Source organism: Melanerpes formicivorus, unplaced genomic scaffold (genome assembly GCF_026170545.1).
Source record: "Melanerpes formicivorus ecotype bairdi unplaced genomic scaffold, bMelFor1.0.p_v2 SCAF_13, whole genome shotgun sequence".
In the NCBI taxonomy this organism is placed as follows: domain Eukaryota; kingdom Metazoa; phylum Chordata; class Aves; order Piciformes; family Picidae; genus Melanerpes; species Melanerpes formicivorus.
In genome coordinates, this window is record NW_027142365.1 from 11,063,479 (window position 1) to 11,080,013 (window position 16,535).

At 43.2% G+C, this 16,535-nt stretch overlaps 1 protein-coding gene across 11 annotated transcripts in view; it reads left to right on the top strand.

The window, feature by feature from the left end:
• ABI1 (abl interactor 1) overlaps window positions 1-16,535 on the top strand; it is a 71,365-nt gene that overhangs the window by 15,194 nt on the left and 39,636 nt on the right. For all 11 annotated transcript variants that reach the window (XM_068146077.1, XM_068146080.1, XM_068146086.1 and 8 more), the window contains exon 2: window positions 6,673-6,840. In XM_068146077.1, coding sequence (XP_068002178.1) covers window positions 6,673-6,840 — 168 coding nt within the window. The remainder of the gene's footprint in view (window positions 1-6,672; window positions 6,841-16,535) is intronic.

Sequence of the window (16,535 nt, forward strand, 5' to 3'; positions counted from 1 at the left end):
GCAGAGCTTGTGAATTACAGGCGGTGCTTGGTACATTGTCCTGCGTGTTTGCTAAACTACAATCATTTGGTATGTGCCTTGTCCCTTCAGAGGTGGAATAGCTGACCAGTCAATGATCTTTGTCAAGATAACATTTCTAAAAATAGAGGGTGAAATCTTGTTTGTGGGCTGTGGTGTGTTTCTTGCTGTGGTGGTGATCACCTTACCGTCTGGTGCCTTGAATGGATGCCAGCTTGATTGCACAAGGTCTTTACCTGGGGAGAAGAGATTTCAAGTTCTGCCAGTTCCTCTGCATTTGATAGGGCTGAGTTACTGCATCTTATCTTGGAGAAACCTGACAGACATGGTATTATTTCATACCAATGGGTCTTTTTGTTGTGGATGCTGGAAGGAAGTTCACTTGAGTTGAATTGTAGGTGCTAGCCTGTCTGTGCTTACTGAGGTTTTCTGCCTCAGTAGATGGAAGAATTGCTGTTGACTGAATGTGCTTGCAAGAATGTCGTCATCCTGGTTTTAGTTTGGGAATTGCTGTTTTGAGAGGCATCTTGGGGTTTAGAACTGTTCTGAATAGTTAGACATCTTTCTGTGCTTCCCCTTGTCTAAATTCCTTCATACTCCTTGAACAACCAGTTATTAAGTGGTTGAGAGCTTGATACTTCTATTTGACACCACTTTTCACTACATGTGTAGAGAGAGGTGTGTTGAATAGTCAGTGCTATTTCTCATTTTCGCTGTCAGTGAAGGATTGGCTGCCAATCCCCCTGGAGAGGCGGCCTTGGACAGGAGGTGAGCATGTTCAGTGACTGCAATACATTGCTATTAATAGCATGCAAGATATTGGGAGATTAAAATCTTGAGATTTTATGCACCCCACCCTCACTCCCCTCAAATTCAGGAATGGTAGAAAAGTACAGCAAAATTACAAGTGACAGCAAATGACTTCAGTAAAACACTTGAGGGGTTTTGTGCTGTGCGTACTGTAGTACCTTTGTGATGCAGAACTAGTGGAGATTTGGGTGTGCTCTGCAACACGTGGGGTTTAGCTTTAGCTCCCTTTCATTTGTAGGCTAGGTTTACCCTGATGTTTTATCAGGCTGTGCTTGTACTATGTTCCTTCCTGTTCCTTGTCCCCACATTAATGCTTGCTTTAAAACTTCCCCACATCTGTTTTTACTGGTGATAGTACTGATATGCATGGCAAAGCAGGTGGCTCCAGTGTAAGAATACTGATGGTGGCTGAATAGTGGTGATCTGGGGCTGATAGTGTTGAAGACAGTGTACTGTAACCTTCTGAAGTTTCACCTGTGGTGCTATGGGAGGCTGTCTCTTGTGCTAGTGTGTTGGGCAGAGGTTAAACTTGAACTTCTGAGCTAAGTCTCTTGGTGGCTTGTTTCACTTTCCAGTTGGGGTAGTAAGGTGCTGATCAGTGAGGAACAGTCTGTAACTTGCAGGCATGTAAATATTAGGCCTAGTACAGCTCTGTTGATATTGGGAGGTACTCAGTTCATCATCCCCTTGAAGTAAAAGCCACCCTAATATGCTCTAGAGAGACTATGGCATAAGCACAGAAAGCTGATGTCCAGCAGACAACTGACACATCTAATTCATGACTGCCCTTGCCTGGATGGCACACATAGCATAAGCAACCTCTGCTTGTAAATTCTGAAGCTTAGTTTCCTCTGCCACTCTGAAATTAGATATATCCTTTAAGGCTATAGTTGTGATGAGAGATCCATGAATGCTCCTTGCTGAGCACCTGCTAGTAATAACCACAGTCTGTTTAGATCTTGGGTGGCTTCCAGGTCATAGTTGGCACCTGAAAGTCCTTCAGAAGATAGGAACTTGTGGCACTTCCTGCTGTGACTTGCCAATTAGACTTTCCTCTCACATGTAAGTGGTATTCTAGTGTACTACCTATCAGTGAGGCAAAAAAAGTCTACCATGATGCAGTGTGGGTACAAAGCAGTCTAACAAGCTTCAGGAACTATAATGAAGGGGCAGCCAGTTTGGTGTGATCTGAGGAGCTGCTTTCTGACTGTTGTTAGATAGAGCCTGTTCTTATGGTGGGGTGTTTATCTTAGAGGGAGTTTGAAGCAAAGTGAGTGGATCTGAAGTGGAGAGAGGGAAAGCAGAGACTGGAGAACAGGTAGTGAGGGTATGGACCAGTGCACTTGAAACAAATGCTTCCAGAGATGCTTTTGCAGTGTAAGCTGATGCGATTTTTCAAGAGGAAGCTTGACATGCAGTCCTGTGCTGTATGAACTAGAAGGTGGTGGGAATTGGCTGAGAGAAAGCCGGGTGGGCAGATGGTTTGAACACTGCATAGACACTGTTGCAGGGACGTGACTGCGTGGGTGGCAGTTTGGGGAGGAGGAGAAAAATTGGACTGGCTGCAACTTGTAAAGATCAGCTGCTGCTGGATGATGGACAGGCTCCGCACTGTTTGACCTTAATGTGTTACTGAGCTGAAGAATCAGTAAATGAGATTCTACCCTCTTTACTGTGGCAACTGCTTGGGCGCAGTTTTGACTTGACTGTAGTAATTATGTAGAGTTTGAAAGGATGCTTTATGTTGTTTTGCACTTGACAAAAATAGAGGCTGTGCAGTGTGGAATGCCATGCAAGTTTGACTATCTTTTTGTGTGTATCTGGCGGGGGGGGGGGGGGGGGGGGGGGGGAATGTTAGTGTTAAACTTAGCTATGTGAAAGCAATTTCAAACTGCAGTTTTGCCATAGTAACGTGATTAAGGGTGAACTGGGGATACAGGTGGGAGCTTACTTTAAGAGGGAAACTTCAAAAGCTGTGATATTCTACATTTAAAGAATATTCTCTTTGCTACTAAAGGCCACTCACTTTCACTTATATCAAGGACTGCTGGAAAAAAAATTACATCTCTGAAGCTTTCAGCAGAGCTCAAAGTATTTCTGAACTATTAGGAAAGTAAATCAGCCTTTGTATTTTTAAAGTGTGGATAGATAACTGCTGCTCTGGTATGACACTGAACTACTTGAAGGTATGGAAATCTGCATTACCTTAGACACTGCTTTTAGTTTCTGCTTCAGGGAGGTGAAACTTACAGTAAAAAACACTGGAAATCCCAGCTCATGGCTGCCACACAGGTCTTGGCTTCACCTTCTCCCCTCCCCCATTTACTTGTTGTGAAACTTTTAGCTTATATCTTGCAGATGCCAGCAGTTCTAATTGGAAAAATGTGAAAGACTGTGTGTCAAATTAGTTTTAATATAAACTGTGAACTGAAATTGCCTGAATTATCTGCAAAGCTTGAAAATACTCCTAACCTAATTCTGCTAGGACACAAAATACATTCCACATCACACCTGTGTTCATCGAATCTTGTTGCCAAACTAATTGTTTAGTCAAATAACTGATGTTAGGTCCTTGGGCAGAAGAGGGCAAGGCTTTTGGTCAACAAATCATTAGAGAAGTCCAGAGAAGGGCAACAAGGCTGGGGAGAGGCCTTGAGCACAAGCTGGGAGCTGGGATTGTTTAGCCTGGAGAAGAGGAGGCTCAGGGGTGACCTCATTGCTCTCTACAACTACCTGAAAGGTGGTTGTAGCCAGGAAGGGGTTGGTCTCTTCTTCCAGGCAACCAGCACCAGAACAAGAGGACACAGTCTCAAGCTGTGCCAAGGGAAGCTTAGGCTGGAGGTGAGGAGAAAGTTCTTCACCGAGAAAGTCGTTCACCATTGGAATGTGCTGCCCAGGGAGGTGGTGGAGTCACCATCCCTGGTGATGTTCAAGAGGGGATTGGACATGGCACTTGGTGCCATGGTCTAGTCATGAGGTCTGTGGTGACAGGTTGGACTCAATGATCTTTGAGATCTCTTCCAACCTTAGTGATACTGTGAAGAAACTTTTTATACACTGAAGTTTTGTCATTTGACAACACTCAGTAATTGAGTAACCTTTGTAAGCTATTAGTGTTTGGCCTAACATTATTTAGTTGAGACTGTGTAATAAGAAAACTGCTTGAGTAAAGGCCCAACAGATCTACACTAGAGTTTATGTAAAGTTAAAATCATCTTGTCTGTCTTGTTCAGTAAATCTTTTGTTTCAGATACTACTGAAGTTGCTGCCAGTCTTTTCACCATTGCCCAGAGTGGGAAGTTCAAGGGTAAATCATGAGCTGTTTTCTTTAGGTTCCAGCTCAGCAGGACAGTGTTTTTAAAGTCATTGCTAGTGGTGGTTTGAGGCTTAAAATACCCTCTTTGGAAAGTCAGGATGCTTTGAGGAACTTGCTTCTTGAATCTTGACTAGTTGTTTTACAGATCCTTTACCACTGACACTTGTTTTCTAAAGAAGCAAAATGACTCTTACTAATGCTCTCTGACAGCTAGATATGTCATGGTCTTTTATTAGGTGAAAGGTAGCTTTCTTTGCATTTGGAAATACTGAAAAATAGAGTTCTGCATGGTGTGACCTTAGTATGTGAAATAGCTGCATTACCTCCTAGCAACAGATTGCAACTGTTCTTGCTGCTTTACCTTGTGGAAGGCTTCTGTCTGTGGATCTATTTGAAGGATGACATTAACCAAATGTTCTGAGCAGTATCAAAACACTGCTGGGAAGGTTAATAATGAATAGGAACAAATTTCTTGGATTGGAGGAATTCAGTCTTGTTTATAAAACTCTTCAGTTGAAAGGTAGCCTAGTGTGGTTTGTGTTGCAGTATGCAGGTCATGCTGCAATGTTGTGATGTACTCGAACAGGCTTCTGGCTTTCTTAAAGCAGGAGGTACAAGAGATTGCTTATTAGCTACTGCATCTTTTTACATTTTAAATCAAGGGCTGGCTTAACACTTGTGAATGTTAAACTAAAATATTGAAGTGAAGAAATTGAGTCAGATATAGGAGTGAATGAGTGTGTGGAAAGGTGCAGCAGCTAATAAGGAATCCTTCTTATTTGTCTTGCTTTAAGAAAACCAGAAGGCTGTTCGTGCACATTAGAAAGTTGCAGGTCAAGAGAGGTGATTCTGCCCCTCTGCTCTGGTAGACCTCACCTGGAGTACTGTGTCCAGCTCTACATGCCCCAACACAAGGACATGGAACTACTGTAGTGGGTCTAGAGCAGGGTCACAAAGATGATCAAAGGACTGGAGCACATCTCTTATGAAGACAGGCTGCAAGAGTTGGGGTTGTTCAACCTGGAGAGGAGGAGGCTCCAGTGAGACATTAGAGCAGCCTTCCAATACCTGAAGAGGACCTACAAGAAGGCTGGGGAGGGACTATTTCAAAAGGCCTGTGGTGGTAGGATGAGGGATAGTGATTTGAAACTGGAGCAGCAGAGATTTAGGTTGGACATTAGGAGGAAGTTCTTTACAATGATAGTGGTGAAATACTGGAACAGGTTGCTCAGGGATGTGGTTGAGGCCCAATCCTTGGAGACATTCAAGATCAGACTTGATGCATCCCTGGGCAGCTTGATCTCGTTTGAAGTGTCTGTGCTGACTGCAGGGGCGTTGGACCAGACAAGCTTTGAGAGGGTCCCTTGTTGCAATCTGTGAATCCGGAAAACACAAGGCTCTGTTGAATGCAAATGGAATTGCTTTGTTTCCTTACTTTGTGCTTTATATGGTAACTGTGTGTTGAGTGTTATTCAAAGAAATTAACAATAAAAAATAGAAGTCTAGTTGGAATGGGCTATTAATATGAACCTTGGCTTTTGGTTGCTGAGATCAACTGACTACTCCATAAATAAATAAAATGAGGAAGAAACTATGTTAGCAGTGAGTCATCATGCACTGAGATCCTTCCTTGTGCAGTGCACCTTTCCTGCAAAGGGGACAAAGGAGAATTCTGGAGAGCTGCAGTTTGCAGTAACTTCCAGTTTGAGTAATAAATGAAGTACATGGTCTCCACTGCCAGCTCCCAGGCTGTGATAGAGGGAGCACTTCAGAGTGGGTTGCATTGTATTTTTAAAGTGGAGATGGGGTTGGTACCTCCCAGTCTACCACTAAGAGAGGACTTACTTGGTCCTTGTGGTTCAAATCATGGAAGCAGTTAATGATCTTAGATAGTAACCTGCCTCCTGACTACAGGGCAATGCCTTGGGACAGGCTGAGAACTCTGACTTAGCAAGGTGTGATTTCAGGGGGAAAGTGATCCTGTCTTTATCTTTTTTTCTTTGCTCCTGATGCCTCAAAATGTGTATTCTTGGTCAGGGGAAATGTCACAAAGACTCTTGCTGGCAGGAGCCCTCTGTGCACACCATCCTGATGTATGACTGGCTGTGGGAGGGTTGACTTTGTAGGTGGCATGTGCAGTAGGAAACACCCAGCTGTGGGAAAATATTTCTCTGTCTGACTGGCATGGGCTGTGTGACCTCAGAGAGAGGGTGAAGGCTGCATGCCAGTGTTGGTGCGAAACTGCAGGCTTGCTGGGAAATGAGGGCTTGGGTGGGCTTTAGAAACTCAACTTCAGCAAGTCATGGTAGTGTTGAGTTTTCTACTGAATGAACTGGTTCTTGGCATGTTAATTTTGGTTAAATACTTATCAAATTTTCAATCTGATCTTATTATTGAGGATGTTTGAGATGGAGATGGAGTACTTTGCACAATCAGAATAATCTGATTTCAGTTTGTATTTTTTTGTTACTGCCTTCCCACAGCCTTTTCCTGGCCTTCAGCAAACATCTTGTTCTTTTGCTTTACAGGCTCCAGATAAAAGGAAAGCATTAGAAGAGACCAAAGCCTACACGACTCAGTCTCTAGCCAGTGTTGCTTATCAGATCAATGCACTGGCCAACAATGTATTGCAACTGCTGGACATCCAAGCATCCCAGCTGCGGAGGATGGAGTCCTCCATCAACCATATCTCCCAGGTAATCTTTTGGAGGAGGCATTATCTTGTCTTGTATTATTGAACTGGATAATTTATGTTGACTTCTCTTGAATTCTCTGACTAACATGACAGAAAATGGTGAGGCTTTTTGTCTTTTGATATTTATGAAAGCCACTTTGTGGTGGAGGTCATGACTGAAATAAACCATTTCCTTTATAAAGCAGCACTGGGATTATATTTGATTTAAAGCAGGAGTTAATAATGAAGATTCCAAGATCTGAAGCAGCAGCCCCAGGGGTGCAGAGAGAAGTATTCTGTTTCTGAAGGAAGTCCAGGTAGAGGTACCAGACCATACAAATGGTGGTGTTTTGACATTGCAACCTATGCAGTAATCTCATTTGTTTTTATAGCCTTGCAGGATGTAATTTCATGATCTGCATGGAGAAGGACAGGGGTACACATGCTGCCACTACTGCTCAAACCACTCTGTCCAAGGCAGTTGGATGACTGAGCTGACCTGGCTTGTACTGTGATTGCACATTGCTAGAGTTGATGCAGGGGGGACATGGAAATAGGCAAGGGGACAGAACAGACCTGTCAGTGTCAGCCCATGTGCCATTGGCTGAACCCTCTTAGTAGCTGGCTGCTGCTGTGGAGGGAGTTGCTGCTGCTACCTACCTTGCACCTGGTCTGATTGTATGGTAATTTTAAAAGTACCTGCAGCTGAAACAGGAAAGTAGGAGGGAGTACAGTTGCTGCAGATAAGTTTTTATGACTACCTCTGAAGAAATAACTGGATAAAGGACTGACCTACAGGCTTCCCAAGCATTGGAAGCCCTTTTATACTGAGCACATCTTGTGTGTTTCAGAGCTGCAGTGTGTGTACAGTGATTATTGTTAAATTCTCATTGGCCTACTGATGACTAACCATACAACATGCCAAAATGTTTGATACTAGCACAAAAGGTGTTAACCCTCTGTACTGTTTGCTGCTGCGATTGAAGGCACTGTGCTGAAAGCTATTGAGTCACCTGATACATGAACTGTTTGCTAAAGACCGTGAACAATCAGTGCTTTGTAGAGCTTTTGAGGAGTGTTTAGCAAGGTCACTTGCTTGTAGTTTCTGTCCTGGTTGGTCTTTCCTGAAACTAACGCTTGCAGACTAATTTTGTGAACTCAAACTTGCTACAGATAATGCACAAATACCAGCTCAATTGTTTTCTTGGAAATGCTGCTTCTGCTGAAATGCTTCATCTGCATATTTTAAATCTGCTGTTCAGTTGCTCTGATAGACTGTTTCTAAATTCTTCAAGGTCTCCAGCGTCTCCTTCCCCATGCTCATATCAGTTGTGAATATTTTCATGCCACTAAAGCATGGGGATGAAGATGTTCTCAAAATGGAATTCTCCATGCAAACCACATTGCCTAGAAACGGATCTGAGGTATTGCCAGTCAATTACTCAGCTCTGGGATTTGCAGCAAAGAGCAGGTAGCTGAAATAAGCTACACTTTGATAGTTTTCCTCATTAAAGAATAATAATTCTATAGTAGAAAATCCTATGGCTTTTCAGACCTGCAGACAGTTTGTGTTTCCCTGCTGTGTTTTAGTCCTCTCTGCATGCTTTCCAAGATGGCTTTAGGCTAAATGGCTGGACAGCCAATCTTGATTAGTAGCCACTCAAATGTTTTTCACAGGTTGCACTGGGTTGGAAGGGACCCTCAAAGGTCATCTTGTCCAACCTCCCCTGCAGTCAGCAAGAGCATCTCCAACTAGCTATTTGCCCTTCTTTACTAGGAAAAGCACTTAAGAGAAGTTGGATGATGGAGTTGTGTTAAATTCTTGTCACTGGGGTTGAATTTGACAGGTGGAAAATTTGCTTAGCTTTATAGGAAAACATTCGTTCAACTTTGGTTTCTTGTTGAGAGCAAAACCAGAGACTGTACATGAGCTATGACCTGGTGGTGAGGGAGTGCTGCTCTGAGCACACAGGCAGTGAACAGCTCCAGGAATGGCTTTCTTGGAATAGCCAGAGCAAAAGCCTGCCCAGCTGTGTCTGTATTTTCTGCATTCAAATTTGGTTTTCAGCTGTTATGTGTGGGCCCTGGGTGACCTGCCACGTAACTATTTACTACACCTGATACACAGAGCTGTGCACATACAGCTCAGCTTTTTGACTGAGACCCTTGATACTGACTTTGAGCTTTGCCAAGCTGCCTTGACCTTTCCAAGCTGCTCTGTTATGGCAGATGTGGTGCTTAGGGACATGGTTTAGTGGTAGACTTGGCATTGTTATGTTAACAGTTGGAATTGCTCTTAAAAGTCTCTTCCAACCTAAACGATTCTGTGATTCTCTGTGTACACACCTTTCAACTACCTGCTAGCAGCTTTCTGCTGCAGTCATAGTTACATTGCGTAGTTCTGTCAGTTCCTATTTACTACTACAGTTTGGTTTCATTTGCTTTGAGGATGGGCACACTTGGAAGGGAAATTTCAGGTAGGAGTTGAACTAGTTTTGATGTAGGCAGATGTGGTATCAGAGACAGCCTGAGTGCTGCACTGTTCTGATTGTGCCATCTCAACTTTCCCTGCAGGACACTGGTGTGAAAAAGCAACGGAGGAAGGGCTTTGAGCCCCTTGTGGTTCCTCGCAATTACAGCTGGCTGGCCTGCCCATGTATGCTAGGCAGCAGTACCAGAGCAGCAGTTCTGCTATGGTTGAGATTGTTTTCAGTTGCAGAAAGCAATTTTCCTTGACGATTGAACTGCAATAGCCAAGTGTCTTGCTTGCTTTGTAGTGCATGAAGTGTAAGGTATCTGAAATAGGTAGTATTTTGTTTTGTAGCAATTTTTAGGATTACATGGACTTGACAGTGAAAGGGGAAAGTAGAAGCTGGGGGTCAGTCTGCAGTGGGAGTGTCACCAGGGAGGACCTTGGTCATTGAGGTGGGGAAGGAATAAAGACTTGTAACATTCAGCATATGATATTTTTTAAGGTGTGCTGCAACTAAAACCCAGGATTATTTTTGGGTACCCTGATGATATACCCAGGATATCAGGTAGCGATAGGACTAGGGGGAATGGAATGAAGCTGGAGGTGGGGAGATTCAAGCTGGATGTGAGGAGGAGGTTCTTCACCATGAGAGTGGTGAAGCACTGGAATGGGTTGTCCAGGGAGGTGGTTGAGGCCCTGTCCCTGAGGGTGTTTAAGCCCAGGCTGGATGAGGGTCTGGCCAGCCTGATCTAGTGTGGGGTGTCCCTGCCCATGGCAGGGGGTTGGAACTAGATGATCCTTGTGGTCCCTTCCAACCCTGACTGATACTATGATGAGTTGAGCAAGACACACTTCTATTTGTGCTCTGAAAGCAATTTATGCTTATTATGTTCATTTTCTGTGTGTATTTAAATGAAATTCTAGTTTGCAGTCTAAACTTGTCTTGTTCATTTGTGCCATTCTGATGTGAGTCTCTGAGCCAAAGAATGAATTCTTTAAGGAAGAAACCCTCCCTTCATTCTGAAGAGCAGTGTCTTCTAGAAGAGGAGTTAAAATTTAGGCTTCTTGTAATTTGAGTATTTGACAAGGGAAAACTGCTGCTCCAGAAATTTTGGACTATGTCCTTTTGCTCTTTTGGCTTACAGATTCTTGACTGTTCTTCCCTCTTCCCCTCCTCTTGGAAACAGGAGCTGTTTTAAGCTTATAGTTAAAGATAAATGTATTGCTGCTGCACTTCCACAGGCTTCAAGAGGATGAAGATGGGACAGCCACATTCGTCAGAGGAGAGAGAGGTTGACAGGGACATCCTTGTTTACTGTGTCAAAGCTGAAAAATGTAACAGATCAGCACTCACATTTATGTCAGGGCAGCTGCTGTACTGGATGTAGCAACTACTCTTTCTTTTTTTTTTCCTTTTTTTTTTTTATTCCTGAACATAAACAGTTTTTAAATAGCTCAGTACCTCCTGAAGCATGAAGCAAGCAAGAGTCTCCTTTTTAAGAAAGGATGATTTGCACCACGCAGGAGACACTGCACCTCTTAAACGTTCAGTGTGAAGATTTCCTTTGACATCTAAAGCTCTCCTCTAATGGGAAGTAGGGACTATTAGAAAACAGCATTCTGAAAGCATAACTCTCAGCCAAAACATCTACAGGGATGGTGACTCCACCACCTCCCTGGGCAGCCTATTCCAATGCCTGACCACTCTTGCAAGAAAGAAGTTTTTCCTAATGTCCAACCTAAACCTCCTCTGTCACAATTTCAGGCCATTTCCTTTTGTTCTCTCACCTAATACTAAGGAGAAGAGACTGACCCCCACCTCACTACAACTTCCTTGTAGGTAGTTGTAGAGGCCAATGAGGTCCCCCCTCAGCCTCCCCTTCAAAGTCAGGAAAGAAACTGCTGCTCCATGTCTGCTTCCGTACAAACTTGCCTTTCTGCATGTCCAAATCAGACCAAGTGTTCCTGCAGGAGCTAGAGTATCATCTGATGTTGTATACATTAGAGAAAAAATGTCTTCTCTCTGCTTCTCTTGGACTGTCACTGCCTGTCAGTAGACACAAATATTCTAAAAGTGGCAAAGAAATCTGCACCTTTTGTTTGGATTAACTTGGCTCCAGCAATATTCCTTCTCCCAGTTAAGTGCTGACAATTATCTCTCTGGCCTTTGATTCACATACTGTTCTTCCTGTACTCTCTGTGGTAGAGGCCAAGGCTCCAAGCTGTACTGTGCTTACTCTTATCTGTGTGCTGATGATGATTGTTGTTAACTGTCTGCATATCAGCTTCTACATGATCTGTATAAACTGCTCAGAATGTAGCAGAGTGCCTTAGGCTTGCCTTGTCGGCACTTCTGCTGAGAAATTCCCTTCATGACCACAAATGAATACACATAGGATCTGTTTGTAATTCCTCTACAGTTCAGTCAAAAAAACCAAACCCACAAACAAACCCCCCCATCACGTGACCACCACCATCAACACAAACAACCCCCCTGTGTTAGTTATTTACACCTAAGAGAGAGCAACCACAACCTTCAGCCTTTCTGTGATGGGGAAGAGCAGTGGCTTTGATGAAGATGAAGAAACTGAGCCAGAAACCTTTTGGGTTTCCTTTAATTCTTTATTCCCACTTTTTGGTGCATGCAGGATTTGAACTTATTTTTGGGGAGTAGGGACATTGCTAACTTTAATGGCAATTGGTTGTAATTAATGTCTTCAGATGCTGATTCCTGTCCCACAGTTGGGGGGAAGGGCAGTCCGAGTGCTTGGTTTTCAATGTGGCTTAGACCATTAAAACCTCCTTTCTGCTAAATGGGTGTTTGGCTGCAAGCTCTAGATACCTCATTAAATACTAAATTAAGAGACCTGATACAGCCTCTTGTCTGGCTGAAATCAAAGCCCAAAATCCCAGGACTGTGAACAGTGCCCTGAAAGGCCTTTTTGATAACGTTCTGCAACAGAGGAGTCTAAGGTGTTTGTGCAATCTTTCTTCTTTAATGAAAACTTCACACATCTGGAAGATACACCACAAAAGTGAAATGAATCACTAACCTGTTGTGAAGTCACATGTTGGACTTCTCAAGAAGGCCAATCAGTTTTTTCTTCAGATGAATCTGGTCAGATAGTTGCCTGAAATTAAGTTTTCTTGTATTTCAAGTGTCGATAAACCAGCAGCCTTCACCTGTGAATAGCTCCAGTTTTACCTGGAGTTTGGGTTTTCTTATCTCTGTCAGTGTTCCAGTGGCAAAAGGAAATGCAGTGTGGGAGCTGAAAGGAGGTTGTAGCCAGGAGGGGGTTGGTCTCTTCTCCCAGGCAACCAGCACCAGAACAAGAGGACACAGTCTCAAGCTGCACCAGGGGAAGTTTAGGCTTGAGGTGAGGAGAAAGTTCTTCACAGAGAGAGTTGTTAACCATTGAAATGGGCTGCCCAGGGAGGTGGTGGAGTCATCATCCCTGGAGGTGTTCAAGAGGAGATTGGACATGGCACTTGGTGCCATGGTCTAGTAGTCATGAGGTCTTGGGTGGCAGATTGGTGATCCTTGAGGTCTTTTCCAACCTTATTGATTCTATGATTCTGATGGCTGTAAGAACATTGTGTCTAGCACAGCAGCAGGTAACCAGCTACCAGAGTGTTAAGTTGGTTACCATATCTGTGCCATGTAATACAGCTGTTTAGGACACTGGTTTTCATAGAAGCTGGGTAGTGTTAGGCTTTAGCTGACCATATTTGAGGAGAAGGAGAGGGAAAACAAATGCAGTCTAATTGTGGAGCAGATGAGTCTTGGGGGTGCTGCGTCACTGAAGCTACCACCCTTCATAATCTGCCACTTGTGCTCTTCTGCTGAGTGCTTGTGGCTAGGCTTGTGCTGTTCAGAAGGGAATTGCTTAATGCTTTCTGCTGGCTGATTTTACTGGGGAGCACATAAGTGCTTAGTTAATGTTGATCTGCAGATGGAAAACCAAGCTGTGATTCACAGGAGTGTTTTATAAGCCAGTAACATTTTGCCACTCTTTATGCTGCTGCTGGTTGGACTTTGTTCTCTTTACTACCAGCCTTTTGGGACCCATTATGCATGTCCTGAAAAAAACCCTTTACAGGTTATTTATATACAGTGAACAAACTCTTTATTAGTTCATGGGAGGTATATGAATGACTTAGTAGCTGTTCTTCTAAAGCTGAGGCAACTTCCATTGTTTCATTGTCACTTTGAAGAAGTGTGTATGAAGGGTGGAACTCTATCCAACTGTGTAAATCTAACTGAGCATTTGCCATGTGGCTGCTGTGTCCTGGTGTGTATCTCTTCTCCAGCATCATCTGGGACAGTGTGACCTCAGCATCACAGAGCACAAAGTGAAAAGTGTAAGGGGGGGAAAAAAAAAGGTGTGTATGAAATATTATCTGGTAGTATAACTTACGGCTGAACACCTAAACAGAAATGGGCTACCATGAGTAAATTTGGGGTTTGTTGGTTTGGGTTTTGGGTGTTTTTTTAGTACTATCTAGTCTCCTGGAGAATATTAATTCTTAACTGACCCTACTGCTAGTGCCATCATGGAAATGGCATCATAGTGGTAGTAGAAATAAAACTGTAGCTTTGTGTAGTTAACAGCTGCAGTGTATTGAGAGTTGTTGGGTTTGCTGGGCTGTTGTTTTGTTGTGTGTTTTTTTGTGGTGTGGGTTTTGGTTGGTTGGTTTGGGTTTTTTTTTTGGTGGTTTTGGAGGAAAAATCAGAACCTTTCTCTGGACTAGTACAGTTTGAGTGATAACTACTGGAAGCCATGATTAGCTTTTTCAGTCATTCCCATTTGGAATGCTGGCTGTGCACGTGGAAGCAGCTACCATAAAAGTATGTCCACCTCTTCCTTAATTCCAAAACATATCTTACTAAAGCAGTCAGTCTCCTTTCTAATCTTCATTCCTGGTTCCAGGAAACAATTTTACTTAATGATTTGCATAATTGTGTCTTAGAGGCATGAAAATGTAAGTGGTACATGGCCTTAGCATTGCAGTTCTTATATTTTGTTTGCTTCCTCTGTGAGGATCTGCTAAATAGCTGATTATTTTCCCTCCACCCCCAAATGTACTCTGGTATGAATGCTAATGTGAAATGATTTTTGTAGCTTCACCTGTTCATGCTTGAAACCACTTGCTTTTTCCTCTGGCATGTTGTCCTGGGATGGTTGTTTCCAGTGGATCCATCAGCTCAGTTCAGTGTGGTGTCGCATGGGGACTGAAGCATAGCTTGCTGCTCCTCTAACTGGCTTCTCTGTTCCTTTCTTGCAAGAGCAAAAGGATGTCTTGTCAACCTGATCTTGTCATGCTCTCTCAAATTCCTGTATGTGGCAAAATCAGGAGCAACCAGAGTGTGATTAAAAGCTATCAAGCTTCTGTACAAAGTGAGAACAAGTCGGATGGGGACCTTAGAGTTAAAAGGGGGCACCATGGAAATAATAAAACATATCTTTGCTTCAGGGAAGGTCAGTTGGGCCATCTTTTGAAAATATACAAGAAGGAGGAAATGCTAAATAATGACTGAAAGGCTTGATTTGATCACAGGAAATTCTGCTTTCAGGTTCAACTCGGTGTATTATGGGATTGCTTTTCTTCGCTTTAAGTTACATTTTTGAGCCGTGTTCAAAACCAGACTGTGTAAGGTTGCAGGCTAAGCCTTCAAACCACAAATCAACCTTTATCTGACTGGAAAGGGGATAAACGTCGTCTTTGGGAAGCTGATCCTTCTTTGTCCATTTATAGGATTTCCTGATGTGTGTTGTGAAGTATTGGGCAAGATGCAGCAATGGCCAGATGTAGTGCAGGGCTGGAAGAGATGAGTTGGACTGTAGATAAAGCTTGTTGTCTCCTAAGCTGGGCTGGAAAGAGGTTTTGAGCAATACACTTTTTTTTTTTTTGCTCTCTCCTAGCTGATAGGAAATGTGTTGTAACTAATGACATGCAAGCTCATGTGGGCTAGCAAATTGTTTATTCTTCTTAATTAGAAGGAATTTAAGGGCTACTTAAAAAACATGCAGGTTTAAAAATGAAGCTTAGTTTGAAATGCTGCAGTTGATGTTTCATCTGCCAAGGCACACATGAACGTAACCTTTGAGAGTGGATGAAGAGTCTGTAAAGGTACCAGAGTAATGGACCTGTGTGTGACCTGCCCTTGGTGATCCTATTTTGGCAGGGGGCTTGGACTTGATCTCCAGAAGCCCCTCCATGCTGGAATGATTCTATGAAGAGTATTAAAAATAAGTTATTCCAGTAGTCCAGCTCAGGGCACTCTTTGCCTCCTGTAGTGAAATGCTGAAGTAACCGAGGACGTTCTCAATTTGGGAGGTGAAACCACCAAGTCATACCATGAAATTGCTATCTTAGTGTAATTGTGGGTCAAGGTAAAGAGAGCAGTCCAGTCAAACAGCCAAAACCAAATAAAACTTGCTCAACTATCTGAGCTATTACCTGTGTCACTGTTTGGATTTAGTTTCCTCATACACCCTAATTCTTACAAGACAGCACCAGCAGGTTTGTAAGCCTGGAAGCTAAGAGGAGCTGGACTTATCCTTTATTGCTTCCTGTCTGCACACTGCAGGTGATCTGCTCACTGCTTGTGTATCACTTCTTTTAGTCCCTTCCTGAACTGATGAACAATTAAGCATATCTGTTTCTGTGCTATATGAATAGTGCTCATCTGTGTGACTTGCAGGCATGTCCATTAGTGCCTCATTTTGACAGTGGCATGACAGCTGACTGCAGGAGTGCTTCTCCTTCATGTCAGAGTTTTGAAGCATTCCTCATGTAGTAGCATTGGGTACTACTCTGGCATCTGGATGCTAAAACTGGAGGAGAGAACTGGGGGATATTCATAGACTCATAGAATCAATAAGGCTGGAAAAGATCTCAAAGATCATCAAGTCCAACCTGTCACCTGTGTGTTGGTTAAAATAATGCAGTTTTCCCTTTTCTTATAGCAGGCTGTGGCACGTGAACAAATCATGGAACTTCAGGAAGTGGAGGGATGATTTCCATAAGTTCTTCCTGAGAGAAATCCAAGTTCAGTCACTTGGGATTTTGATCCTTTAAGCATTCCTTCTGTAGCAGAGTTTGCCTCTTGGCTGGCACAGAGAGTATCTAGCTTCAGTCTCCATTACCTAACTTCTGGACTTCCAGACCTGGGAGCAAAAGGAGTTTGATGGCACCACAACTACAAGTTTCTTGCATCTTAGTTTCAACTCAGCTTTTTT